Raw genomic sequence first — 27993 nt, 5'->3', positions numbered from 1 at the left:
AAAAGTAAGTGCGATTGAGAAGAAAAGAACAAACCAAATCATAAAGCGGGAGAAACCGAAGCGATCCAGCCTCCTGATCACCAAGCTAGCAACCGGTGGCTTGACACAAGATCGCGTCACGTGACCTCGCGCAGTCAAGGCTTTTGATCCAAGCGCGATATTAGATCAGGAAGGGACCCCACCCATCAACCTACTCCGGACGCGCCTGTATATTCGCCACCCACTCCTCAACTGCAAAACCAGGGGGGATTGCATTCGCCACCATCATGACCAAATCTAGACCATGGAGCGTCATGTGATACAAGACTCTGATGATGAAGGCAGTGACCTCAGTCCTATCAAAAGCCCGGTGGTGCCAGGGACAGCCCAGGACGCCTTGGGTAAACCTGTAGATCAACCCGACGCGTCGCCCGCGCCATCTCGGAGCGGCTCTACAGACCCATCTTTCTTTCAAAGGATTTACAATGAGCACAATCAAAACGGAAGCATAGAGCTTTCGAGACAATTCCAGTCAGAAAACGAACCGAGCCTTCATTCTGGCCTTGTTGACACTACCCAAAACACTCGTTCTTCACTTACCGACCCCACCATGGCAAAAGCAGCTCGCAGCAAAACAGCCCATGTGTCAAACGCTGATCAAAGCTCCGCTTTGACGCAGGTAACCACTCCTGGGAGGCGAGGCCGCGAGTCTGAAAACGAAGTCGACATCTGGGACATACCCATCAGCCCAGATCCCAATGTACCAGAGCGCAAAAGTGCACGGAAGGCTGCTCCAGCTTCAGTTACCAAAGTGTATGGCAAGCGGAGGAAAACTTCTCACCAATCGGTTGATTTTGAAGACAGCAGATATGCTGATCCGGAACCCCCATCACCAGCGACACCAGTCGCCAAACGAGCGCGGCATAATGACCAGACCTTCTTGATCGGAGCAACAACTATGAACAGCCTTGTCTCGGTAAATATTCCAACGACCATGAACCAAGTTGGATCTACAACCATGTCGGCCCTGAAGAAGCCTAAGACAGCCGTTGGAAAATACGGCTGTCGTCAAGTACAGGATCCGTCAACAGAAGCCGTCGATCTGGACAGTGTGAGCTTGATCACTGTCCCTGTAAGCGACGATAGGGGCCACCCAACTCGCGTCAATGCCAAGTGCCCCCGCGATCATTCCAGTGGCTTAGAGACCGATACCCAGTTTGCAGATACGCAGAAGGATACTCGGATTGAGGTCAATTTGTCCCAAGGTTTGAGCTCCAGTGAGAAGCAAGCATATCGGATTTTCAATCTATCTGGAGATTCAGATTCAGCAGAGGCCATGAACAGCTCATCGCTGGCGCTTCCAGTGCCTACAAAAGGCGGGAGAGATTTGAGTAGATCCAGTGGTGATGCCACGGAAGCTGTGGCGACACCAAGCGCGTATGCGGGCTCTTCGGCTCGCCGAACGGCCGAAAATAGCGACCTACCCTCCACTGAAATTCCAATGCCTCCTCCATCTACATCGAGCACGCGAGGGCGGAAGAGGAAATCAGCCGCAATAGTAAGCTTGGGACCTTTTCTCATCCGGTAAAATCATACTGACGCAAAATTAGCCCACGTCCTCCCCAGACATTATCTCAGGGAATGTCACAAGATCCGCTAAAAAACGAAAATTTGGGGCTGCCAATGATTATGAGCTTGGAGCACATGATGAGACAACTGGTCACAGTCCGTCGGTTCCGCGTTCTTCGCGCCCGAGGTCATCAGCTCTCGAATCTCTGCCTGATACACAACCACCTCCCGGTGGCTTTCAGGTTCCGCAGTTGCAAGAGAACCCTACTCCCGCCATCAATGCTACAGATGTACCCTCAAGAGAAGTGGACTTGCCTATGCAAGAAACTGGGCGGAACCTGGATCCTATTTTAATCTCTTCTGGTCAAGAGGCACCACCGGAAGAGCCTATAGTTGTGCACGAACCATTAGTTCAGACGCAGAAGAAAAGAGGTCGCAAGAAAAAGGAGGTGCAAAAACCGCCGGAAGTTTTCCCTATACCTGTTGAGGCTGAGCCAACAGTGGACAATGGAGATACACCTTTCTTCCCTAAGGAGGGCACTCCGATACTGCAGTCTACTGAGACACCCGAGGCAAAGCCTAAAAGGAAAAGAGGGAGACCTAAAAAGTCTGCGGCTAAAGTTGATAATACGTCAACCGATGCTTCAGTCGTCATATTAGAGAACGACTCTGCCGAGGTTGAAGGAATCTTAGACGATACTCCTCGTCCACATGGCAATGCCAAGGGCACAAGCAACAACCGAGGCGATCATTCCAAGGGCCGCCAGAAGAAGGAGTCAAGCGAGCCCGATGCACGAGACGACATGGGCACAAGCAACGGGTGTTCCCGACAAAAAAACGGGAGCGAGGAAAATTTACCTGCCATTGATGCCGCACAAGCGAATATACAGACGAACCAAAACGATGAGGATATCAAGGATGGAGAGCTTCTGAAGCCTTCGGTCTCAGCCGAGCCAATAAAAAAGGAGGCAGCCAGCTGCAGTCGAATTGGAAACCAGGCTGGCAAGGCTACTTACAGGGTGGGGTTGAGTAAGAGATCACGAATTGCGCCTTTGCTCAAGTCATTGCGCAAGTGAAAGCAGGTTTTACATTACTCGTTCAGGCCATGAAACACGACTGCAAGCAAACTCAATCCAGGTTAGGGGGGTGATCGTTTTGTGTTCATTTCCTCTCGCGTATTTCGAGTCCCCACCCACCCGCTCCCCTTACCCATGAACGATGGTATTCTTCATATCCATAACTGGGATTATGGTTTTCTATAACCTTTCCTACCAACTTCCCTGAACCGGGACGTACGCACCATTGCCTTCATTTTGATTTTGTGTTTTATGACAAGCCACCCACACGGGTATGGTTGAGAGACATTGTCACGAGTCCCCATAGTGCTGAGCAAACCCGGTCCACTTGTCGCATTCGATGTTGGCCCTTTCGCAACACTGACCTATGTTCTTATTCATGTTCTAACATTCATTCGGTTTTATCCTTGTTAATTTCATTATGGGCCTCGCCTTGCGTGGGTGCCCAGAGTTTCTCGGTTAGCATTCACGAAAGAGCCAGTCAGCGATCTGCATTTTCGGCAACGGTTTCTTCTCATGATGAGCATTACATCATTACGCCCTTGATTGTCTCTCAGCTCTGACAGGAACACAAGTACTACCTACTACTACAGGGTCTGAGCCAGGACAATATCTACTTGTACTTTATAGGTAGTCATCGTGGGGGCCAACCCGCAATGGGGCAGCACATTGCATCACCAAAATCAAGCAGATTCAGGTCACTTACGGATTGAGCATAGCGTGGGCCACAATTCTTTTTTGTCCCAACTTTGAACTTCCGTTTTCCGCTTTGCCGATCCCCCTCCCATTCCTCTATCTTCTTTGGCAATTGCTATGTCTTCTCACCCCACGGTACTCATTTCAGGTTGTGCTTGACTCGGCTTGCCCTACGTGGTTAGCTCTTCTGCGCACTCTACCCTGAACTTTGATTGATTATACGCTTTATCAGAAGTGTAATAATTTCTCTTTTATCACAACTACACTCCACCATCGCCGTGCACTTGGGTTTGTTTTCGGTCTCTACTAGTATATTGTGATCTGTACCCTGTCTGGTTTGTCCTGGTCTTTTCACGCGTAACCACTGCCCCTCTCTTGGCTTCGGCTTGACGGACGCGTCTGTCTACGTCATCCGTTGACCGACTTTTTTTTCTGTCTTTCCTCCTTTTCTTCTTTCATTTCTTTGGATGTTATAATTCGCCACTGTCGCCCCCATGAGCGATGCCATTGTCCGTGTACGACGCCGATGAGGGGGCTCTTTCGCCATCCTCGGCTTACCGGACTAACACCACGACTCATAGCGATTCTCAGCGATACTTGAGCACTCGAGGTGAAGACATTGGTGTACGCAACCACCATCCTACAGCGCCATGTTGCCGCCATAAATTCTCATCTTTTCTTCTATTCCACGAGCTGACAGCAGCCCATGTCAGTTCCGCTTCCAAGACACCGTCTTGAACCCTATGTCCTCGGACGGGGGTTTCTACCTGCCCGAGGGCACGCCCAAGCTCTCCCTATCGGACCTCACAAAATGGAAGGACCTTTCGTTTCGCGATGTCGCCCTGGCAATCTTTTCAATCTTTATTTCTCCGGTTGAGATACCCGCGGAGCACCTCGGCCAGATTGTCGACGCCAGCTTGGCGGGTTTCCCGAATGCGTCATTTGCGCCTGTGACCAGGGTTGACCAGCATCATGGACTGTACCTGGCGGAGCTTTACCACGGCCCGGGAGGTGTGCATGAGGGGTTCGGACTGAAGGCCTTGGGTGCATTCTTGGACTATTTTCTCGAAATGGAAAACGTGAGCCTAGTAGGCCAAGGTGAGTAGAACACAGTAGCAAACGAGCAGGAAGAAGGGTGAGGGGAGGGGGGGAAAGCCCTCCGCTGCCCTAGCCCACCAGGGCTCAATTTCTACCGGCGTGTCTCAGCGTTTTCCTAGTGGCTCACCAAGTGTATCTAGAAAAACATCATATCACTGTCATTGATGGGGTGGCTGGAGACGTTGGTTTTGCGGCTAGCCAGGCGTTTCGGGGAAGACGAAACATCTCGTTGGTGTCGCTTCAGCCGTCATCTGAGACGCCGTCCACGGATATCTCTGAAAATCCACATACTTCGGGTACCAATGTACATGTCATTGGTATGAAGGCCTCAAGTCAAGATACCAAGGTATGCTACAATTCCTCCAATTGCCTCTATAGATATTGTGCCTGACATTATATGCGTCTGAACAGCAAATTGCTTGGCAGTTGGCTCGAGAGAGCAAGCCGGGTTGCGTGCAAGATCTTGAAACGCTGTTGTGCGGAAGCTGGCCTCGGACGCTTGCGGGAATAGCGTCATACTTCTTCGTTTATTTTCAAATTGCAAGAACAGTACCTTCGTTCAAGTTTGGGTTGGACAAGGTCAGCTTCGGCATACCTACCACCGACTGGGACATAATAGCAGCATTCGTTGCGCGAAGGATGGGCTTGCCGGTGGAGAGGATTATAGTTGCAACCTCGCAACCCGATGGTCCTCTAGACAGGCTCTGGGCGACTGGACGGTACGAGTCGGACTCGGGGGCGGGCAACAACAGCAACAACAACAACGCACTGTCGATGACGACGACTCGGAAAAGCGGACCTCTAGCTACGAACGACGAAGTTTCACCTCCGGGACAACACGCAGTCCAAACGGAGCCCGAATTCCTCGTCAGTGGTCACGTCGAGCGGCTGTTCTGGTTCCTCGCCTACGACTTCGTCACGATGGCCGGGCACGACATCATGGACGCGGAGTGGGATAGGCGGCAGGCTGGCGGGGAGATCCAGACGTGGCTGCGCAAACTGCGCTCCAAGGGCGGCTTTGGCCCTGTCTACCAAGACGTGCTGGAGAGCGGCAGACGCTGCTTCGGCTGCGAGCGCACAGGGCGCCCGCAGGTTCAAGGCACCGTCGCCGAGGTGTATCAAGGTTGCGGGGGCCTGGTCGTCGACCTCGGCGCCGCGGCAGCCATCAAGGCGTCCATAAAATCCATCAAGGTCGAGAAGATGGCCGGGCCTCGCTCTCAGGCTACGGTCCACGTGGTGTTGGGGCTGGCCGATCCGGCCCTCAAGGTTGAGGAGCTCGAGGAAACACTGGGCGGCCTGGCCAGGACGCAGGGCGTTTCGACGTGTCTGCAAAAGGTACTGAATAGGAGCAGGGAGCTGGAAGAGAGGCGTGCCGCGGGGCGGATAGACATGCATGTTGTCGCTGAGAACTTGGATGAGGTGAAGGCGGCGGTTGAAGCGATCACTTGGGCAGCTCTTGAGAGGGCTGGGTAAGGGGCTATGGTCTGCAGGCCCAGAGGCTCACTTTTGCTCACCCACGTTTAAGGTATAGTATACAGCGACTTCTGCTGCCGCTGAGGGTGGCAGGCAAATCTCAATAACCCCTGGTCTGTGGATGAGCGGGTAATCAAAGCATTGTATGTCAGGCAGGCAGATACTTTCCTGCTTGTTAAGCAGACAGCCAATAGTCAACCACGCTCGACATCAAACAGACTACCCCAAGAAACTTGCTCACGATCACAATCATGATTCTGTACATCTCGCCGTGAATCAGATCACCAACTAGCAGACGTCGGGTTTGTGTTCGCAGCAAACACGCTTCCATGACGACGTTAACTGCTGTTGTTGGTCGGAGGCCTCTCTGCTGCGGACGAGTGCGTGTTTGTTTGCGCGCGGGTAACCGTGTGTTTTAATTTGAAATTAAAAGGGCATCATTGTCTGTCAAACAGTTGAGGGGAACCGACAGAGAACAAGCAGGACAGGCAACTAACTGACGGCCACGACGCCGGGGAAAGGTCTATAAAAGGCGACGTTGTAAACGCCTTGGAGTCCTGGAGAGCATTCATTCTCTCTTCCTCACCACAACCTATCTACACAGAAACCAACACGTAGCATCAAAATCTACCAATCCCACTATCACTATTAACTCAACTCGATCTCTTGATCCATCATCACAATGTCTGGCAACTCGAATCAGATGACCAAGGACGCTGCTTCGCGCATCCAGTCCTCTTCGGTAGGCAACTTCCAGAGACGTGTCATGGGGGTTTATTGTTCCCTACGAATATGATCTAACCCTCTCATCCGTTCTATAGGACAAGCCCTCCAATCAAACGGGCGACAAGGGCGACGGCTTCTCCAGCCGTGCTCAATCGGCCGCCGACAAGAACGCCAACGCTGCGGCGGCCGCTTCTGGCGGCGGCAACCACGGCAAAGTTTGGAAGAAGTAGAGTCAACGCAGTCACCTGCCGAGATTCTGTACGCTTACGGCTTGGGCCTAGTTCTGGGATGATACAGGAGTAATTTGGCGGTGTTCATCTTTTCCTGGCTTGATTCAAGGATGGCAGGACTGCGAGGGTTTGGGACGGACTGGACATACGTAAAGAGGGCAACCGGGTTTCTTTTCTGCGATGGACTGTTTCCTCTCATTTTCTTCTCAATCTGACGATTAGGCTGTCTTCACGTACAAGAACTGGACAGTCGCATCTAGTTCTCTTGACAAGCAGTCCATCAATCGAGACTCGGCACTCACATCTAGAACGTTGCCGTTACTTAAGTGTACTCCACATGCCTTTGACGCTGGCCCAGACTTTCGGGATGCTAGCACAACACATTGCCGGTCGTTGGGTTTAGTTCGGTCCCGGGCGATGCGGGCGTCATCCCTTGCATGCGCCCGTTTGGCACATGAAAGGTGCGGTCAAGAGCGCACCTCGACGTCATTTGCCCAGCCCTGTGCTGCTACCCTCCCTTAGACGGGCGACGGGGCAATCTTTGTACAGCTACTAGAGGTGCCTTGGCCTGCGTCTAAAACTGACAGTTGGTTTATCGAATTTGCCCGATTCCCAAATGAATGACATTTTGTTTTGGTCCTAGAGAACAACGAGAAAGTTTTGTCTGAGTAACACATTAACCTGGTGATAAAATCGAAAAAGGTCAAGTTGATGTTGATATCAGAGCTGCTCGATAATAGGTGGGCTTCGGCCAGCGCGTGACCGTCAAGATCGACATAAGCGGGTTGATCTTTGCCTCAAAGTGGTGTATGCATGCATCGCAAGGGGCACAGCGATTAATTTCATCACGGAAACGTTCTTTTATTTCTTTGCTTCCATCAAGGGCTGAAATGGACGCAACAAGGCCGTTTTGATTTGGGCAAGTACGACTGACCTGTGATGGCGGGGTAGGTATCCTTGATAGTGGTGGGTAGGGTGACCAAGGTAGATAAGGCTTCTTAGATCATGAGCTCAAAGCCTCTGATTGGCAGCCTACGCGAAACTCGCAGAATTGCAGATTGCTATTGGCCAAAAGCTTTACCAAGTAAGCTTGCAGCTTGCCTCAAGGTACCTGCCACCATCTTTTAGCTTGCCCTCCTCTTGAACCCTCCATGCCGGACCTCTTTACTGGCACCCCATGGACCGGCGACGGTCGACATCAGCGCGCCGCCAAGGACATACGCCATAATGCTACACTACGACTTGCAACAAGATCGCGTGCGATGGGCCAGAGCTTCCACCGCCCGGTCACCTGCGGCCGACGTAAGTAGAGCGCAGCTCGCCGCTGCTCTCGCTTAGCTTCGAAGCTCTTGTTCCTCATGTCGCGCATACGTTTCTTTTCCATTTGGGTGAACCACCTGCGCTCCTTGCATAGTTTCTGTCTCCCAAGATAGATACTCTTTGCCATTTTGCAGACCGGTTAAGTCCGAATCCGCCCCTTTGTGGACATTCCTGCGCGTATTTCCCAATCCGGTTGCCTTGGTCCTCGACAGGGTAGACCGATATGGCACTTACATTGAGCTTGAGCGCTCTCGCAGTTGGAGTCTTGGCGCAGTCGGCATCATCGGAAGAGATCGTATGGTCCTCGGTCGCCTACGTCTACCATGGCGAACGGCAACCTCTTGTCGCCCTCGGCAGTCCAGTTCTCACACCGCTTGGAGCCCAGCAAATGTTGGCCCAAGGCGCTCACTTTCGCTCCCGATACTTAGGCAGTGGAACATCTGAAAGCACCGGGAGCTCATACCGTATCCCGAGTCTTGATCCAGATTCTCTGGATTCCACCAAGATAAGCATACTTTCCAGCGACGATGCATACGTCTCCTCGAGTGCCATTGCGTTCATGCAAGGCTTGTATCCCCCTGTCACGGGAACCATGGCCGGAATTGCGGGAGGTGCTTCGGTCGCCAGGCTTGCCAACAATTCTTTTGTCGAATTTCCACTCAACGGCTATCAGTACCCTAGAGTACAAGCATCTTCGATGTTGAGCTCTGAATCGGTCTGGTAAGCTTCTCTTGGGAAATGTGACAGTAATGTCTGAAAATCAGCACCACCTGAGCTACTAACCTTTTTTCATCTTCAGGACCCAGGGATACCGGGATTGTCCTTCCAAAACTCACTCAGAGCTGGATATTGTCAAAAACGAGGAAATGAAGAAGCTGAGAGCAGACTCACAACCTCTCTTCAACAAATTTCGGGATGTTTTGTTGGAATCCTCGGGGCTGTTCAAGAGCGACTCGGGTTTAGAATACGACTATTTCGGCAATGCTTACGATGTTTACGACTTTGTCCGATACAACTATACCCACGACAATGCCACGCAGACCATCATCCCACGGGCAGATATTGACAGCCTCCAGAAATATGCCGCTCGGCAGCAACAAGAGTTGCACGGTAACCTAACTGTGAGCGGTACAGAGCCAAAAGACCAGATTCGCGCCATCGGCGGCAAGACACTCGCCACGAGGATTGTCTCGCAAATCAGGGCATCCGGTAATGATTTGGTCTCGACGCATTCAAGCCTTCAAAAGAGCAAACTCACCTTGATCTTTGGCTCTCATGAACCCCTTGTATCTTTATTTTCACTCACTGGGCTCGTCAACGGTAACAGCAGGCAAGTCTTTGAGGCACTACCCAGCCCCGGGGCAGCAATCCTTTTCGAAACTTTCACGGCCGGAGACAGGGCACCTGAGAATGGCCAACAACCTCGAGTCGAAGACCTTTTAGTGCGCTTCTTGTATCGCAACAGCTCGGAGGATAGTGCACCATTTGTGGCGTATCCTCTTTTCGGCAGGGGCAACTCCGAATGGCAGATGAGATATACCGAATTCACGGAGGCGATGGACCGGATAGTCGTGCCGACGTGGCAGCTGTGGTGTGCAGCTTGTGGCCATGGGGCAACATTCTGCCCTGGCAATAAGGCTGTTACATCGGGATTGGATGGAGTCAGCGCATCGTACACATCAAGAGGAAATATGAGCCTGGCAGTCGCAGGAGTTATTGGTGCCGTTGCCGCCCTAGCACTCATGACGATTTTGACCGCCATGGTAGCCCTTCTTGGCGGTCTCAGGGTCAGTCGCAGAAATCAGACGCAGGCACATGGTTCTGGAGGCCCTTTCGCGTCCGGTGGTTTCCGAGGCAAGGAGAAGAGAGAAAATGATCGTGACGTACAAGTCACCCCAGGCGGCATCCGGCACGAACGTTCCGGTAGTTGGGAACTACGAAGCGCGGCTCCACAAAGTAATCAACAAGCTGTGCGTGATGTTAGTCCCAGACCCGGACTCTCCGTACTGCGGCCGCAAGGGAGTCAGATGCCGGGGAAGCGAGGGGGCGATGTATCGCCACTGGACGATGAGACGGGCAGCATATTCGGTGCATCTCCTGTGGAGCCAAGGTCTGCCATCTGAGCATGGTATTCTTTCTGTATCTCGACATGGACGCGAGCGGCCAACGTGTCGATCTTTGAGATGGCCACAATGGTTCAGCTCGTCGCCATGCCCATGTGTCATCCTTTGATCAGATTCATACTCGCAACATTCACGGCTATCTTGCATCTCTTCAACACCCGTCCGGTCTGATATACAGTAGTTTTGCACCTACACCTGTTCGACTTTTACTGTCTTGCAATCCTGGGATCTGGACATCAGTGATGGTTCTGGGGCTAGGGGTAAAGCTCTTTGGCAAGTTGGACCTACTGCAACTTGGAGCGATGCTGCCAGCATGTGGTACTTGCTAAAAGTTCATTTTCACCAAATAGGACTTTACCCTCAACCATTCATTGAATGAGGGCAGGCTGGCTTTGTTGTCAGTCATTGTAACTGATTGGCCAACATGAGACTATACCCTTGTGGCATTAATTATGAGCAAAGTAGGAACGGTTATTTTGGTGGACGAGGAATCTCGAAGCGACTACCTAGCTATTGGTAGATCCCTTGGGAGAATCTTGATGACATATTCTGTGTAGTTGGTTTATATCCACCGGTGTGTGTGCTCGTCAGAAATTTACTCCGATGGGGCACATTTGGAAACACTCAAAGGTATCACGATTGAAACTGAAAATCGAACCAAACTGACTCGCCAAGCGCAATCTTTAACAGACCTTGATTCTCACCTAGACTAGACCAAGTTCTAATTAGTCTAGTTCTAGCTCTAGTCCACTTACACCATCATTAATAAGCCCCCCGGCTAAGTCAAGTCTCGAACGGCACGTGGCATGGTTTATCTGCAGATCAGTCAGAGGTGATGAAGCCCGAGGGAAGCGGCAAACATTCTAGACTAGAATATGTGCAACCTGGACCCCGCAAAAAAAAAAAAAATGACGACTCGGAACAGCGAGTCAAAGAAGGTCGTCTCGACGAACGGTTCTCTGCAGAGATTGGTTGGACTATGCTGGACCGAACTGGGAGGTAGAAACAAATCCAGCAAGCTAGGTACGTAGTATGAAGTGGTAAGTAGACATGGGTTTTGAATGTCGTCTCGTGTGCCCACCCTCCCACCGTCCGAGAGACGAGAGCAAAACAGAGAGATGCAGAGCGTCTGATGTTGACGACCTGCAGGAGCCCAGACCAAGAAAAAGCCCATTCCGGGGCTTTTTTTTCCCCTTGTTTATTTCTATGGTACAACAATCCGCGAACAGAAAAAGCAAATCGCCTCTTTGGGGAACGCGCACCTCGGCCGCATCATTGAAAAACAAAGTTCGGGAAGTGGGTTGGGCGGGCGAGTGGCACGCCTCGTCGGTTTGTCGCACTTTTGTTTGTGTTTGGTTGGCTCTGAGCCATACACGACTCTGTACGTACATGCCTACCTAACGCTAGCCGCACAAACCGTTGGTCATTGCAATCCGGGGGCTCCATTTTATTTATTTTCTTCCCTTTTTTTCTCTTTGGTTATTTTGACAGCGAACAAAAAATATCGGCTCTTCTTTCCAGGAGAGTATGTACCGGTAGTATGCGGCGTCTTGGTTGCTAGTTCGAGGCTAGATTCCAGATCCAGACTAGACCGGTTTTATAGACCCCCAAGCATTTAGTCTCAACGGTGGGGTTTTTTTGATGTTTGTGGCATCAGTCCACAGAGTTTGACTTTTTTTTTTTTTCTTGTTCTTCATCCAGGGCAATACTGTCGCTGTGACTTTAGGCGTATTGTTTTCGCACCATCGCGCGCGCATCCCGCGGGCCCGGCACGTTGCGGGCGCGTTGCAGGGCAGATGAAACTTTTTGTGTTGTGTTTTACGCGCCTTTTCGGAACGTGCCGGGTGATCTGTTCGCTCTATTCGAACAGCAAACCCGGCTCGGGGGTTTTTTTGCGAACATATTGCATATGCCTCTTTTTCAAGGGACAGTACAGTGACCCTTGTTGTCGCCCTCTTATTCTCGTGACTAAATATTCTGGGTAAGATCCTACTCGCTCGTTGAAGTTTTGTTCGGGGGTGAATCCTAACATGACCTCTCCAATACACCAAGACAATCCCTCTGTCGGAGTGTTGTTCTGCTGTGGGCATGGGTCACCCTAGGAAGTGAATCGGTTCTTATTCACTTCTCGGTTGCTTCTCCGTTTGAGATACCCTACGGGAGGAACGAACACTCCGTGCAGTAAACAAAACAAGAACCCTTCACACCTGCGGGCAAGACGTCATTGAAAGACAGACAATCCGAGGTTGAAATAGCCCCATCAAAACAAGAGAAATGCAGAAAAAGAATCACACGAGTGTTGAACCTTTCCAGCCCAAAGTTGCGCATTGGCATAAAAGTGATGTTCTCTCGCAGGCTGCATTTTGGTCATGGCATTGAAGAAGACATCGGCCGAAAGGGTGGAGAGGTCGGGAGTTGCCTGGAATAGACAAAAAGGTGGGTTTTTTGTTGTTGCTGTTGGACTATTACTGTATTCGGTTGGTCGAGAGTTTCCTGTGGACTTGGGGCGGCATTGACTGGACTGACATCCATGCAAGCCAGGGCACATGCCCCACAATTAGTACCACCAACCAGCATCGGTATCCATAGGTACTTGCTATGCTAGTTCTAAACCTACTGCGTGGGTTGCAGCAACATCTCTCAAAATCTGTACAGTAAGTAATTAGGACACAAACCTGCGCAGTAATAACCGCACATATATAATGGCGTTATACCGACCGTAATATAAACTTCTTGGCGTGCCAACGTGACGGGTGCATTAGGCCCCAAATCCCCACAGCCGAATTGCCGTTTGCGTCCAAGCATTGGCCAAGTCCTGCCAATTCTTCTAATGATAGTAGCCTACGATGATCGCAAAGCTTCGAACTTTTGGTTCTGTAAAATAAAAGAAAATGCAATGCAATAGACTTTCGGGATACTGCCTTGTTTTTTTGTCACGGAAGACGGCTCCTATTGTTAGCTCTCTGCTAAATCTAGTGTACGGTGGTAGCACAAAAAGCTTGAAAACTGCAATCCATGAGGCTAAATTTTCTTCCAGTTGTTATCCACCGAGCTTGATGTAAATCAAAAGAGAAGAAAGAAGAAAAAGGCTTCCCGCCGGGCCGTTGGAGAATTGTGCCGTGTCATTCATTTCGTTGAAGTTGTTTCTCCTCTCCCCCAAACACCTGAACTGCGTGCCGTACATCATACTAACCGGTAAATGTTGCAGGGCCCATACCGAAATTCAAAGTCGCATGATCCCAGCTGCCATCTGGGATCGCCCCTGCCTTGGAGACCCCGCATAGACCCCAGAGTGGGATGATGTCTTGGCACTGAAACCCTCCACTTCTTAGCCTTGCTCCTTGATATCCACCTTGTTTGTCTCTTGTCGTCCCCTTCTTTTTTTTTTCTTCCCACGTCACCTCATACCCTAGCTTTTTTTGTCGCCCATGCTTTTCTGGTCGCTTGCTTGCAGCTTGCAGCCGTTGGCTAACGTTGCTTTCGTTTTTGTTCTGTGACGTCGCCCACATTCCTTCCTCTAGGTAGGGACGGGAGGTATCAGATGGTGAAACTTTGACCAACAAAAAAAAAAAGAAGCTTGCCTAGTGGGTAGCTAGCCTGCGTGTCAATTCTTTCCTCCGACAAGGAGGTGAGCTAGTACTGGCTTAATCATCTAGTTCTAGTCTAGTTTAGCTGACAGTGGTCGGGTCGGTGGTCTTGTTCTTCATATGCTCCATAGGTACCTAAGGTAGGTGAGCTACTGCACAACAAAGGCGCGTCCAACCCCAAGCATATCCCTGGCAATGACACAACTTTAGCAACCCTACCCGCATAGCATAGTGCATGGGCTTGCCGCCGGCTTTAAGCTTCGCTCGCTTGTACGAAGGTACTATGTGAAAAGTTCCTTTCGATTTTATCTTTAGTTTTATTTATTTTCCGATCTCCAATTGCGTCCCCTTAAAAAGTGCAGCGCCTCGACCCCGTCAACAAAGGGAAAAAAGCACAAAACCCACCACTACCCGAACATGTACATGTCAGTACTTTGCATGTACAGCCGAGGTCTTTGGGTCAATCAACAGGGGGCCATGCGTCGATCATAGATCTTCTCGTTTTGAGGGAGAAGAACTTTTATGGTTTGGCATTGGAGGGTCCTACGCCATTTATGTCGTGGTCGGTCGGCATGGGCGCGGTGGGCGATCCCGTAAACTTCTTTACTCTCTCCCCCCTCAGAACCTGTAGTCATGACAAGTCCCCATCTCAACCTATGTACCATGGAGTATGCCGTTCTTTCTCCTCGGAACGCAATACCATGATGTTTTTCACGCGATTTAGAAACAAACAAAGCTCGCCTGCCATGTAGGGACAAGGTAGAAGCTTCCATTTTGTAGGCAGATGTTGACTAGGTAGGTAACAAAGAAGAGCGCCAATAGGGATGTACTATGCCAGTTCCTGACTATCCCCTCCTGAGTAGCGGCCCTACCAGCTCGGGAGGCGTACTTTTTTTTTCTTTGCGGTTGAAGAATTGAGAACCAGTTACCAGAGTCGGGTGGGTATACGTACTCATCCCCTAGCGGGACCCCTGTCTGCATGATAGTGAAACAGCAACAAACGTCCTCTCGAGTGAAGCCGTTTTGAGCGGGGAGGGCATGCAACCTTTTTGCCGATAACCTGACTGGGTGGCCCAAATGGAGGTCGTCTCGTCCCCACTCGCTTTTACCACGTACAGGGGAATAGAACGGCCCCAGTGCCTAGGACCAGGTATCCTGGCCTGATCTAGTAAGACGGAAGCGAAAAAAGAGGCAAGTCGTAGAGAGGCAGAGCTGGAGTCTACACTTCTCCCGCGCTTCCATCCACCAAGCTACTGCATCTCGGATGAGTATATATCATGGTCGACTGACCTCCGTTCAACCTTTTCCAGAGTTTATTCCATCCCAGTTTCTCAGATCCAAACCATCAAGCTATCCTATTCCTTTTGCCTCGTTTCTCTTTTTGTTTTCTTTTCTTCCCTCTTCAATTCTTACATATATACATACCGCCGGCCCGGTTTTTTTCGATTGTCACCTTTGTTGAACCTCTCTTTTCCCCTCTTCGTTTATTCAAGGTTTCCCCAAACACAAAAAAAAAACCGCAAACATGAAGTTGCTCAACATCGTCCTCCTCGCCATCGCCGGCACCGCCGCCGCACAGGCCGACATGGCCGACATGACCATGGCCGCCGACAAGAAGGATGGCAAGCCCATGTCGACCAAGGCCATGTGCAACAAGATGTTCAAGCTCGAGGGCCTGGAGAAGATCGCCGGCAACCAGACGCTCCTCAACGAGATCACCAAGAACAACGCGACCAAGGCCGACGACATCAAGGACAAGGCCAAGAAGGCCGAGCCCGAGCTCAAGGCGCTCCAGGACAACTCGACGTTGGTGGCCGAGTGCGGCAAGTACGCCGCCTACCGCAAGGAGAAGCGCCAGTGCGGTGAGATGCACCGCCTGGAGCGCCTCGAGAAGATTGCTGGCAACGACACGCTCCTGAACCAGGTCACCAAGAACAACGCCACCAAGGCCGATGACCTCAAGAAGAAGGCCCAGGAGCGCAAGGCCACCCTCGAGACCCTGCAGAAGAACACCACCCTGACCGCCTTCTGCGCCGAGCAGAAGGACAAGCAGACCTGCCGCAGTATGAAGGGCATGCAGAAGATGGTCGATAACTCCAAGAACCAGACCTTCCTCGACACCAAGTTCAAGGGCAACCAGACCAAGATCGACGAGTACAAGAAGAAGGCCACCAAGACTGAGGAGAGGCTCAAGACTCTCGAGTCCAACTCTACTCTCATGGACATTTGCAAGAAGCAGACCCAGGGTAAGTTTAACACATCCTCCTTCCACTTATATCTCTCTTTACCATCTCCAGATTTGCTGACTTGCTCCTTTCGCATTTATAGGTGGCAGCGGTGGTGGCCGCACCAGCAGCCCCTCCAACGGTGGTACCTCTATCCAGGCATTCGGTGTTTCCACCTCAATCTTGGCTCTGTTCGCCGCCGGTCTTGTCCTGTTGTAAAGTAGATTATGATAACGGCGATAGGAACGGATTTGGCTTATTTGCGAACATGGGATTGGATATAAGTGGGTCTTTTTTGGATGACACTCAGAAAAGAGATGAGCCCCTCTATGCTTTATTGGGATAGCCTTTTCTTTTTTTTTCTTTTGTACTGTAGATACACATTTTGAGATGGGATGTATTCTTTTTAAGACGTTTCACTATCGCTTTCGGTTTCGTGTTTGCTCTGGTTTTGTGAATGCTTATCGAATGTGCCGATGTATCAAAAATGAACAAGACCCAACGATTGTGTTTTGGGAGGGAGGGGGGGTTCGGTAGTAGCCGTTCTGACGACGAAGAGACAAACACCAACAACAGACGATTGTTGAAGCTGGCATTTGTGATTCCCTCGTATCTGGCAAATCTTTGTTTTGTTTTTTTGGGTTGTCAAGTCATTCACGGAGATATTATGCCTCGCACAAGATGACCAGCAAATCCAGAGCAATCGACGGTTTTGCGCTGAATCAAGTTTGAGCTCTAAAGCTTATTCTGTGCTTCGCAAAGTGGGAGTACTCGGGAAGTGTGATCGATTAACCTCTTTGAGGTATTGAGTTTAAAGCCGGAGATCCGGCGCTGCCTGAACTTTCCAGCAACAATGGCTGAATAGTTTCACACCCACATGACAGACTATTGCACCTCATGACTTCGTGCGAGAATCATTCAATCTCTTCAATAACTGCTCGCCTGGTCGGTTGGTTGCTGCCGACCTGGATGTTTCCCAAGCCAATTTCAAGTCCAGCCAGTCGGATGATGTTGTCACTTGGATTACTTGATCCGGTATCCGGAGGGAGAAGTGAGCTCATCCTCCAATTCTCAAGGCTCTGGACCACATCGCGGGCATGTTGCTGGACCAAGCCATCATTGTCGGTGCTGGCCACATACTCCAGGATCCGCGTTATATCCGCACGACTTTCGTCCGTCAGCCCAAACCCAAGATGTCGCTTGTGCTCTTTGGCGTGGTGCAGTGCTCGAACAAAACTGAGTACTATGAGTACGGCCGAACGTCGAAGAATGCCCTTTTCAGCTTCCGTCTCCAGCGCCAAAACCTGCATGCTCAGATCAACAGCCGATGACACGAGATCTGGACCTATCCCGGCTATGTTTGTCTCGATTCCAATCGCCAGAATGGACAGCGCAGAGCCTCGAATGCGAACGTCTTCGGCGCCCCTCTTGCTGCTCCAGCCTTCTACTATACTGTTGAGAATAGCGTTGTCTGCACGTTGCCGTTCTGAAAGCTCCGCGGTATCTTGCCCATCAGGTTCGTCATCCAGCTCGCCCTTTTCGGCTTTCATCTTGCGGAGTCTCTCTTCTCTGGCCTGTTTTGCCTCTGTCTTTGGCCGGCGCCCGCGTCGCCCGGCCAGCATTAATAGAGCATGGCAGACTTGTTGCGCCGCATCGCCAGCAAATGTTTCGCCCAGTCGCTCAACTACTTGCATGAGTGCCTCTCCAAAGCGAAGACGCGTGTCGACAGCCGCCATCTCGCTTGCGTCTACGTATCGATCGATGAGTTCGCGTGTGACAGACTTTGGATGCCTGTTGGCTAGCTCTATGTAGATCTTGATGACCCGTAGGTTGATATAATCATCACTTTCCACCAGCAGTGACGACATGAGCACGAGAACCGCCGGTATGTCCAAAATAGTGCTATTTGTCGAGATGAGACCATGGATCAGGTTGAGCCCCTCGACCCTGACGGGAGCCGGCGAGTCAGGCTGCGTGATGTAGGATACAGCAAGGGCATATGTTTTCCGCTCTTCGATTTGTCGATCTGTCTGGCTGGGTTGCATCTCAGAGGGTTCGTCGAATTCGGCACGATACTTCAAGTATCGCGCTATATTGGCTGCCGTTGTTGAGCTTTCTCCAACCGCCGTCTTGCTCAGTCGATCCAACGAGCTTTCAATGGATGCCATGAGCTCCTGGTCTACCTTGCGCTGCTGGAAGTTTGGTGTTGTAGCAATCAAATTTAGCAGACTCAAAGCGACCGAGAGGACTTCCTCGTCGTGACTAAGTTTAGCCTTGTCAGATAGCAGATCATCTACCAGCTTCAGTATGTGCCCCGGTTGACTAGCTAGCTTGTCTTGAAGCTTGAGCATCATTTCCTGCAGCACTTGGCCACGAAGGAGGCCATGAAGTGGGTCATCTTTGGTCTTCTCTTCAGCTTTGACGAGAATTGCTGGCTGTTGCGGATCAGGATTCGATTTGGCCCACTTGTTGAAAACATCCAGAAAAATCGAGGATATGACCTCATCGGTAAATGCTGACGAGATTAAGCTGACAAGCTGTCGGGCCTTGCCTTCTGCCTGGTCAAGGTTTATCTTGTCGACTGACAAATATTTCGAGTCGAACTGGCGGGGAACGACGAGCTGGAGCGTACCATCCTCTTGGCTGTCGTAAACCCACAACAGCCTGTCCCTATCGCGTTCGCCGTTGTACAGGAGATTGTCGATGATACAAGTGACAGGGTCAAGCGAGCTGGCAACATTCAAGTAGATAGTCAAGAGGTTCTTGGCTGGACGACGGTAGTCCTCCTCGTACTTGTCACCGTCGGCTGGCCTAGACACAATGGCCCATAGGGGTAGTAACAGAGGTTGGATCAACCTTCTCGAAAGGCCGGGATTAGGGTGATGTACTGCCAAGTGCTGGAGGCGGCGTAAAGCGGTAGACATTTCCGATGGAGAAACCAGCACTAGAGACTTGCTAAGGTCTACCACGCCGCCTTCCAGGGCAGAGCTTCGCATTAAGGATACTTGATGGGCTCCGGGTTTAATTGTTTTCTGCAAAGGCTCGGCAAAGCTACACCAGCCGGGAGTTCCTGGGCGATTGTTAATATTGTTCTTAAAATATTGAGTCTTTAATGATATCAGGTGCCTACCTGGAGCACCAAATTGCCTTCGGCCAAGAATGCCGAAGCCAATCACGTACGCAGCGACCTTTGTAAGGTCAAGCCCATCTCGACCATCAAGAATGTCTAGCAGCTGGGGAGCTATGCCAGAGAACCAAGCCTCTGGGTCGATTGAGGATGGAGGCATGGAGAGCAGCCGAGAGGCCAAAGCCATGGCCTCAGGCGATATCTTTGTAGGGCCCCTTGCTGCGCCATCGGGCTTCTTTTCAAGCGAGCTGCTGTCGTTCAAAGGATGCACAGCAAAGATGAACTCAAGAGTAGCCCGAACTCCATATCTTCTCAAAGGCACTGCAGCCAGTAAACGCATGAACTCTATACGGAGCCATTCCGGAACCCGGCCAGGGCGAACCAAAGTATTCAGAGCCGGGACAATAGCAACAGTGCTTGAACTTTGACGGCAGATATGGACAGTCAGATAAGAATATAATGTGTGATGATCATCTCGTATGACCTACTTTTCAATGAAATTGTCAAGTTGCAGTTTTGCGTCTTCTTTTGAAGTCACTGTCACAGCAGGATCATAGGCCTTGGTGCCAAGATCCACCAGAGACTCGACAAGTTCATCAAATGATGACTTTTCGGGTGCCATCTTGGTTCATTTGGGCAGTACTAGTGTGTAGGGATGGAAAATAAAAGCAGTAGCAACGGAACTGGATAGACTTTGGTTATTTTCCATCAAATTGCTGATGAAGTAGACCCCAAAAGAAACCTAGCCTCTTCATTAATCGCTGGATTTCAAAGGTGAAAGTGACTGACAAGAAACGGAAGGCACAATTACGATGACCAATCAATCAATCGCCTGCAGAGGTTTGACGGGGGCAGTCCTGGTTGCTGGTCAATTTGGTGCTGGGTAGCCACGTGACAGCGTGGGTGTTACGTAAGCTCAATCACGCGTTCTCTTCAGTAGTGACGTATTTATTTCTAGGCTCTTCTCAAATCCCGCGGCGCGTTCTCTCCTGCACTCGATACTCACTCCTGATCACCAACGCATCATCTACGGGAAATTCCAGATCCGCAATGCTTAACACCTTGCCCGAATCCGCTGCGACTTGCACCCAACCACGGCACCATTTCATCAAAACGCAGCCAGGTCATTGAACAGTTCGGCACCCAATATTTGTCCATGACGCGAAACGCGGTTGTTGCTGGTCACGATCCAATCTGATCCTCGAATGCTCTCTCGGCTTCCTTGCCACCCTCTGCACCTCGCCTCCCCCACAGTCTACCGTCTCCTATTGTTCCGTCAGGAATGTGCTCCTTCGTGGGCCCTCTTGCCCTGGGCTCGGCACCAACTGTCGCAGTAAACGTCGCGTCTTCGTGCCTGTATCAGGCGTCTACGATGTACTGCTGCGTGTGGCTCTTTTACTGTGATAATCGGCCTCGTCCGACCGGCCCTCGCATCAAGGGAATGGGATTCGGAACTTAACCCTAAGTTCTATCGTGGTTCACAAGTCTTGCACCTCACGAGTCGGTTCAGGCCCGCCTTCTACGCTACTGCCCATGCCCGCAAACGTTTCCAAAGGCCACTGAAAAGTAGTCGTTGAAGCTGAGCGGGTCCAGCGACAGCCGAAGGGCATCAGGGAGAACGTCTAGGCACCTTTCGGTGGGCAACAGGCGCTGCTATGAGTCTGTTTGGTAAGAACCTCTGGTCTGAGGGTCACTCGTCAGCTTCGTCACCTAGAGTTGAGTACTCTGGTCGTCAATGGACTGCCTTTGGATAAGATTGAAGACAACTTGGCTTGGATGAGGAGATGTTTAGTCACGAGCAGATGTGAGAGGGTGAAACCTCGCACTGGAAGAAATAGCGATGCTGTGCTGCCTCTACCGAGGTGGCCTGTTACATCGGTTGCGGCTACACTGGGAAGGATGCAACATTGGCTCATATACGATCAGTCTCCTGAACATTTCAACAAGACCGTCAATGATTCATTCTGCCGGAATCACTCGAGCTGAAGCATCGTCTTCAAGCTACCTGTGAGCGGGAATCATCTGGCAAATACACGGAAATGTTCGCTGGAACTGATATCACGCTGCCGCGTTTGTCACATCCTCGGTACCCAGCTTAGTGCATCATCTTTCCAGACTCGCCATTATACATCCAACCTCCCCTACCATCCGTCCATTCAATCCCCGGGGCTGCATGTGGCTAGAAGTTTGTCTAGTCCACATTGTACCAATTTCTGCATTGGAGTCTAGACCAGGTGAATTAACCTTTGCGCAGTGGGCTCGGTCCCACTACGCGTAGGACGCCACAACCGCAGCCGATTCCTTCAGGATGAAAGCTGCGCCCCCCTCGGAGTTTTTGTGGATGTTTTTTTCCGGTTTGTCAAGTCACTACGTCTTGTCGAAAAACGAAAAACTAGTCCCTGTTGGCAGTGCATCCCCATATCTATACGGAGAGAGCAGACGTGTGTAACGATCTCGGGCCTCTTTGACTAAAGCGACATGAGTGGGGTTCTTTGATTTGGTTGCGTGATCTGGTAGCCCCAATGTGGAGGTGCAGGTTACATCGGGACTGCGGTAAGCTGCGGGCGCGCGAAGTCTGGCCGGGAGAGTTATACGATGCGAAGGTTGCATGGTCTGGACTCGGCTGTCGCAAAGACTGCCCTACGTATCGGAACAAAAAAACCTAAACTGACCAGAAGCAATTTTTTTCCGGGACCCATCTCGAGTTGGAGTCAAAGTCTTGTACTTGTCTGGAACGCTGAAGGTCTAACCAGGTGTTCTGGTCTAGGTCACAGTTGAGTGGCTAGCTGCAGGCTTATGCAGATGGGAGACATGGGTGCGTCAGTTGATAGGCGGCCCAGGTTGTCCTCTCTCCAGAAATGGCGAGGGGACAACCCCCTAGTTTTCCTGGGGATAAGTGCCCCCCGCCCCATCCCTCGTGGCTAATGCCACTTGTTGACTTGTCCCGACACTAACTACCTTGCAGTACACCTACTCCGACATGCCTAGAACGCTTCGGATATCAGCTCACCCGCTACCCGGTTCAATCCTGTCAGGGCGATCGGCAAGGTGAAAACTCATCCTTGGTAAGTATGCAGTTGCTTTGAACTGTTATCGCTGTTGTCTGCGTCGTCGAGGGGCCGTTGTGACCGCCGGGAAAGGCGCTTTTTATATCAAACATAGCACACATATCACGAAACAAAACAAACCTTATACAAGAACACATTCGTTACAATATGAACATGTTGTTTCTGGATAGCTCGGTAGCAAATGTTTACTAGCTGCCCAGGAACCAATCTTCACTTTACGCCATTCATTGGAGACTCAGTACGCTTCAAACGCTTGATTGCTTCAACCTGTTAAACTTGACCTTGGAAACACTAATGCTACCCGACACTTTAGTCTTAATAAGGAGAATAACACGAAATATTAGTTCTAGACTTCTTGCGAAGGCTACAGGCGTAAATGGGGGAACCATGGGAAAATCTTGTTTGACTGGTTAACAACCCACCCTGCTCCTTTGAGTTGGCGATTTTAGCCCTCGCTTGTACATGTCGCAGGGTTTGCAGCGATTTAAAATCGAAAAAGGAAACAGTAGGCCCCCTAAAACTTGCCATTAACTCATTTGTAGATGAAATTAAAGAACACATGCCTTGAAAGGTTGTAGTGGGGACCTAAAGATAAAGGGTCAAGATGTATAAAATACACTAAACATGAAGATAGTTAATGCATCAGGCTTATAAGAGCATATGACCGCGGCTGACCTCGACAGCACATGGCAAAAAGACAGCGACTAGACGCGCTTGCCATACTCGTTTCGAGTCTCAGGCCCTGGACCATAGATTAGGTACGGGGCTGCGTCGTTCCAAAACCTCTGAAATGTCTCTGCTTTCTCTATTTTTGGCCCTTTTGCTTCATCTTCGCCTGTCGGTATGTGCGAAGAGGTGAGGTGTATATAAGAGCTGGATAGTCTGACCACACTCGTCCTGGTGGACTTGTGCAGTATATACGTTCACCAATCTCTACCTGTACGCACACCAAAAAAAAAAAAAAAAAAAAAAAAACTCCACTATAACATCAACGCCATCTACCACTTCACTCAACCGCATATGAACCAGTCCAAAATGCAAGTCACAATTGCAGCTTTTGCCCTCTTTGCCACCATAGCCCTTGGCGGCAAAACGATTTCTATTTGCAAAGATGTTGCAAGAAGGAATATCCAGAATGGCTCACTCTGCTCAAACGCTGGCGGTACGCCTCAGGGGAAAGAGGAGTAAGTTTGTCCCGAGAGAAATAAATCAGGAAAGAGAAAAGAAGCAGAAGAAAGAGACAAAAAAAGCTAAGAAATTATACAGCTATGTTGTCTCGACCAAGGTGATGGTGAGGTCAAGGGCGCTTTCAATAATGCGTGCAGCGACAAGTCGGGTACAGTCATGGTTAATACCCACGCTTGCTCCTGAGGGCGTACAGAAAAGCTGGTGGAGAAGGAGGGGTTCGGTTCGAGGATGAAGTTTGGTATTTCAGCTAGGCAACCGCTACTGATCCTGTAGATTTATCGAAACAAAATGATAACCAGCAAACCAAAGAGAGCCAATTTGCTTTGGCGGACTTATATTGAAAAAGGTCGTGCCGGTAAAGCCGGAGTCGAAATCACTCAGACTCGGCATACCACTTTGGGACTAGACTAGAACCAGTCCTGGACTAGATAGCCCCGGGAACCTACGTATCCTAATACCACGTAGGGGCAGAGAGTATGTACATGACATAAATATGGATACACAAGGTACGGAGTACATGTGTTTGCATGTGGGTATGAAGATCATCCATCCACCCCCCCTCTTGTGCGAACCCCTGTGAGTTTTTGATATCCATATTTTGTCAATGAGATGTGATCCCAAGTGCAGCAGGTGGCTGCTGCTTGGGTTATGTGTTCCCGGCCATAAATTCCAATGTAAGCGCTTTTCATGCTGCCAAGAAAACAACTGCCGACATGTCGCGGCCGTTCTTTTTTATCACTGAATCCGCCGCCGTGCCCGGTTGTAAGATGGGTACCTCCTTCTCTGTTTCTTTTTTTTTCGCCACGTCCCCACGTGCGCGAAAAAAAAGGAGAAGACTATTATCTCTCGTACATTCTTTCCTGATCCAGAATGGGGATTTGGGATAAACACCGGGCAGGAAACCTGACCTATTACAAATTAAAGCACCCCCCCATCCCCCCTCCTTTATTATGGTTATGTGTATATCTGCATGTGTGCGTGTGTGTTCCGTGTACCTTTTTGTCGTATATGTACTTTTTTTCTTGTTGTTGTTTCTTTTGTGTTGTTTTGTTGCATAGTTCTCCGCAACTTTTCATTTCCTCGGCGATTGCTTTTGTTTGCGTTTCTCAGTCTCGTTTATCTTGCGGCCCGCAACCTAGTTAGTCAAACCGGTTGAGACTGCGTTAACAACACGACTGGCAGAGTTTCTTTTTTCTTTTCTTTTTGGCAGAAATAGATGGCTTGCTTGGGGATTTACCGTGCATTCTTGACAGTATCTGTTCTCGACGTAGTTGTAGTTGTAGCAAGGGTCGTGGTTGTCAAAGTAGTTTTTGCAGTTGTACTGCCAGAACTGTCCTGGAGGCGGTCCAGATGTCATGGTGATCAAGGTAGTTCAAGTGAAGAAGGAGAAATAGGCGGTTTGATAACTCGGAGGACTAGATTCCTGGTCTCGGTCAGAGGCATGGGATAAATCCCCAGAGAGCGGGAGTGCCAGGGGAGCCCATCAGACATATTTATAAACTTGGCCACAACTTGACAACTTATCCATTCTTTCCACGGCAGCTTCCGTGTGATATTGATGCATGTAGACGTTTTGGGACACCGTTTGATGAAGGAAGCCAGAGGTATGCCGCACCAAGAGCCAGCCTTGGCGCGGATCGGTCCAGAATTCTCCCCGCTCCGTTCTTCCCTCGCCAAAAGCAGGTGTGGTCTTCGTATACTGGGTACGAACAGTACAAAAACGCAGGGAAAGCTATTGGGACAGTATTCTGCTTCTATCTCTGACGGGATTTTCTTGTTTTGGATTAGAGGCTGCAGGACCGTGGATGCAGAGCGGTCGGTTTATATGTGTCAGATGGCGACATAGTAACCATGCATCACACCAGTACTTGAAAGGAGAGCGTCAGTTTCGGCGTTTGACTTCACTGATCTGGTTCCGGTTGATCCGGCAAAAAAAAAGGAAAAAAAAAGCTGACATACATGTTATATCTGAGATGCGGCATCCTTCGGCCTTTGCAAGTACAGCTTCCACCAGGACGGCTTTGAGCGGTCTGTCTGTATATTTCGATGCTACTCACACCTTCCAAATTCTAGTGCCGGTTCTTTCCATTTTTGACCCGTCCATTGCTTTGTCATCCTAATACGAAATAGACGCCGCGCCATAACGTAAGTCGGAAGTAATACGGTGATGGAATCTTGCCTCGCTCCATCATCAGTCCTCCGAAGAGGATCCTATATTAGGTATACAAGTCCGTTCCACACTTGAGCGCCCCATGCATACGTGGGTAGGTATGTAGGTAGGTGAGTGAATATGTTCCTTTGTACGAACTACATACCAAGAAGAGTGAAAGAGAGCTTGTCGCCAGTTGTAATCACCGCGAATTTCCCCGAAGTTCAGCATGAGTGAATCATGGAAGGTGCTTTGGGGCCTTTCATTGCAAAATACCGATCTTTTTATTTTTATTTTATCAAATTTACCTGGCACACCCCCAAGCATTTGACCCCATTGTTTGCCGCCTTGTTTAACGCATTCCCAAGCGGCAATGTATGGGCCACGGGAATGTCAGCCCAAACGAAATTTGTCGCCGAGAAATGGATTTCTAGACAAGGATCCCTCCCTTGGGAAGAAGGGATCCAGTTAATACCCGCAAACCTGGACCCTGGGACCGAACCCTCTTGGCGCATCACCCGCCCCCATGCAAGCTGAGAGAGCGTTTTCTTTGTCTGTGTCTTTTTTTATTTTGTTTTTTTCGGTTATCTTCTACCAAGTCCAAAGGTCCTTTTCTTCTTGCTTCTTAAGCGAGCGAGTCGGTGTGCCCAGACATGCAAACTACCTGTATTGTACAGTACAGTACTCTCTAATGGGGGGTGGTGAGAGGGCTGCCAAACAACGCACAAGGGGAAAAGATCATAGCTACGAGGCACCTAATAGGCAGGCCAATGCATATTCGGAGCCAGGCCCGATTCCCGGTGTCCCGCGCCCTGTCATCTTGCAGAACCAAGCCAAAGTCGAGACCATTCATGATCAAAAAAAGCAAATGTCGGCGATCTAAAACATGCCATCTCTCCCCTCCTAGAAACCTTGTCTGCTCGTTCAAATCGTGATCCAGTAACCAAAAAAATCTCCTTTCCCGGTAAGAAAGGCAACCACTTCGCATGCAAAGACACGTCAACAATCGTCCTTTTTTTTTTTTTTTTTCCCTCTCTCTCTCTCTCTCTGTCTTCCCTTCCTCCCTACCCCCCTTTTCTCCTCCCGCGTCGAGCCAAACGGACTCGGTCAATATCCGCTTTCCCGATCATTGTTGCCACTTGCTCATTATGAAGATCATTAATGGGGGTTCGCACCCATTTGTTTTTCTCTTGTTTCAAGAATGAATGAATACAGTAGTACTTCGTAAACAAATCAAGGTTCCAGACCTTTCCAAAGTGCTCTGCAAGTCGCCCAGAACGGAAATGCGTATTATGTATTCCCCAAAAGCGGGCTGTATTAAACGGGGGCGACGATCTGTTGCTCCTTGCGGCTAGGTTGTTATACACCTGGCACCCATCCTGATGGGGCCTAATGCGGAGATGGTCCTACTACTACCTACTAGGTACGTACCCACACAAATTGTCACCCAAGTCACCATGCAAAAGCTATGGTTGACCTTTGGAAAAGTTAGAACCATGGTTCATACCTGACCCAGGCATACTCGAACCCGCGCGGGTTTTTTATTTCGTTTTCCCCCCTGTGCCGGGGGTACCCTAACCGAGATTTGTGACAAGATCCAACCTTCTCACCTGGCCCTTCCAGTCGTATTACGCTCTTTTCGGCCGAGTGCTGTAAAAAAAAAAAAAAAAAAAAAAAAAAAACTGTGGGATGCCCACTTGCCTAGATATTGGAAACCCACAAAGCTGCCAGTTCCCCCTTCAGCCCCGTCATCGTCATCCGTCCTCCAAGGCAGTTCTATGCCCTGAAAATGGAGAAAATGAATCAGCGTGATGCATAGGCATCCGTCACTAGGCACATCAGCCGGGGGGCAGTGTAAGCTGTGTTGAGGCGTGTGTTGTCCGATGGTTCGATTTGCATATCTGGGCGACTAAGCGAGAGGCGAAAGACCTGTTTCCCAGCATAGTTAGTATGGAATATCTTTCGACCCGGGTAGAGTTTACGTACATAGACACACACGTACGTACACACACACACACACACACACACACACACACACACACACACACACACGAATATTGCATACCTAACTTTACCTATCCCGTATATAGTCCTCGCGTCCGTGCGAATGGGTCGTTCGGTAGCGAACCGAGCCCCCTAGGAAAACCCGCCCTGCGCGTCAGATAGTCAAGATGGTAGCAAGCGACTGGCGGTAAACAAAGCCGTCCATCCCTTGCTTTACAGTAATTGTGCTCATATTGGCCCCGTAAAACCGTTGGTTAGTGAGAACTGAAATAAATTCGGGCCAAGGGGTGGAAGGGGCTGAGGAGCGGCTCGGTTCCGATTGCTCACTTGGCGGGCTATCGGTTGTCCTCCGATG

At 50.2% G+C, this 27993-nt stretch overlaps 8 protein-coding genes across 8 annotated transcripts; 6 read left to right on the top strand and 2 right to left on the bottom strand.

Moving 5' to 3' along the window:
* Positions 1-589: 589 nt before the first annotated feature.
* Positions 590-2624, top strand: MGG_03888 (uncharacterized protein; the record flags this gene model as incomplete). The annotated part of the gene is made up of 2 exons (XM_003719943.1): positions 590-1537; positions 1590-2624. The coding sequence occupies 2 exons, from the start codon at positions 590-592 to the stop codon at positions 2622-2624; spliced, it is 1983 nt and encodes a 660-aa protein (XP_003719991.1).
* A 1439-nt stretch (positions 2625-4063) lies between these two features.
* MGG_03889 (threonine synthase) lies at positions 4064-5891 on the top strand (the record flags this gene model as incomplete). The annotated part of the gene is made up of 3 exons (XM_003719942.1): positions 4064-4418; positions 4559-4764; positions 4830-5891. The coding sequence occupies 3 exons, from the start codon at positions 4064-4066 to the stop codon at positions 5889-5891; spliced, it is 1623 nt and encodes a 540-aa protein (XP_003719990.1).
* A 126-nt stretch (positions 5892-6017) lies between these two features.
* MGG_17731 (uncharacterized protein) lies at positions 6018-6847 on the top strand (the record flags this gene model as incomplete). Its single annotated transcript, XM_003719941.1, has 2 exons — positions 6018-6633; positions 6713-6847. The coding sequence occupies exons 1-2, from the start codon at positions 6574-6576 to the stop codon at positions 6845-6847; spliced, it is 195 nt and encodes a 64-aa protein (XP_003719989.1). The 5' UTR covers positions 6018-6573.
* Positions 6848-7911: 1064 nt separating this feature from the next.
* Positions 7912-11798, top strand: MGG_03890 (uncharacterized protein). The gene is made up of 3 exons (XM_003719940.1): positions 7912-8887; positions 8967-11330; positions 11440-11798. Exons 1-2 carry the CDS (start codon positions 8391-8393, stop codon positions 10288-10290), a joined length of 1821 nt encoding a protein of 606 aa, XP_003719988.1. The 5' UTR covers positions 7912-8390; the 3' UTR covers positions 10291-11330; positions 11440-11798.
* Positions 11799-15007: 3209 nt separating this feature from the next.
* Positions 15008-20039, bottom strand: MGG_03892 (uncharacterized protein). Its single transcript, XM_003719938.1, has 3 exons — positions 19718-20039; positions 19233-19651; positions 15008-19172 (listed from the first exon to the last, which is right to left on the bottom strand). Exons 1-3 carry the CDS (start codon positions 19849-19851, stop codon positions 17017-17019), a joined length of 2709 nt encoding a protein of 902 aa, XP_003719986.1. The 5' UTR covers positions 19852-20039; the 3' UTR covers positions 15008-17016.
* MGG_03891 (uncharacterized protein) lies at positions 15403-16321 on the top strand (the record flags this gene model as incomplete). The annotated part of the gene is made up of 2 exons (XM_003719939.1): positions 15403-16123; positions 16206-16321. 2 exons carry the CDS (start codon positions 15403-15405, stop codon positions 16319-16321), a joined length of 837 nt encoding a protein of 278 aa, XP_003719987.1.
* Positions 20040-23087: 3048 nt separating the features above from the next.
* Positions 23088-23668, top strand: MGG_12090 (uncharacterized protein; the record flags this gene model as incomplete). The annotated part of the gene is made up of 3 exons (XM_003719937.1): positions 23088-23138; positions 23376-23481; positions 23583-23668. The coding sequence occupies 3 exons, from the start codon at positions 23088-23090 to the stop codon at positions 23666-23668; spliced, it is 243 nt and encodes an 80-aa protein (XP_003719985.1).
* Positions 23669-23880: 212 nt separating this feature from the next.
* Positions 23881-25143, bottom strand: MGG_12091 (uncharacterized protein). Its single transcript, XM_003719936.1, has 2 exons — positions 24723-25143; positions 23881-24620 (listed from the first exon to the last, which is right to left on the bottom strand). Exons 1-2 carry the CDS (start codon positions 24840-24842, stop codon positions 24558-24560), a joined length of 183 nt encoding a protein of 60 aa, XP_003719984.1. The 5' UTR covers positions 24843-25143; the 3' UTR covers positions 23881-24557.
* Between the last annotated feature and the right edge of the window lie 2850 nt (positions 25144-27993).

The sequence above is a fragment of the Pyricularia oryzae genome, chromosome 6 (assembly GCF_000002495.2).
Source record: "Pyricularia oryzae 70-15 chromosome 6, whole genome shotgun sequence".
In the NCBI taxonomy this organism is placed as follows: domain Eukaryota; kingdom Fungi; phylum Ascomycota; class Sordariomycetes; order Magnaporthales; family Pyriculariaceae; genus Pyricularia; species Pyricularia oryzae.
The sequence above is the reverse complement of the archived record's forward strand: the minus strand, read 5'-3'. Positions and strand labels throughout refer to the sequence as shown.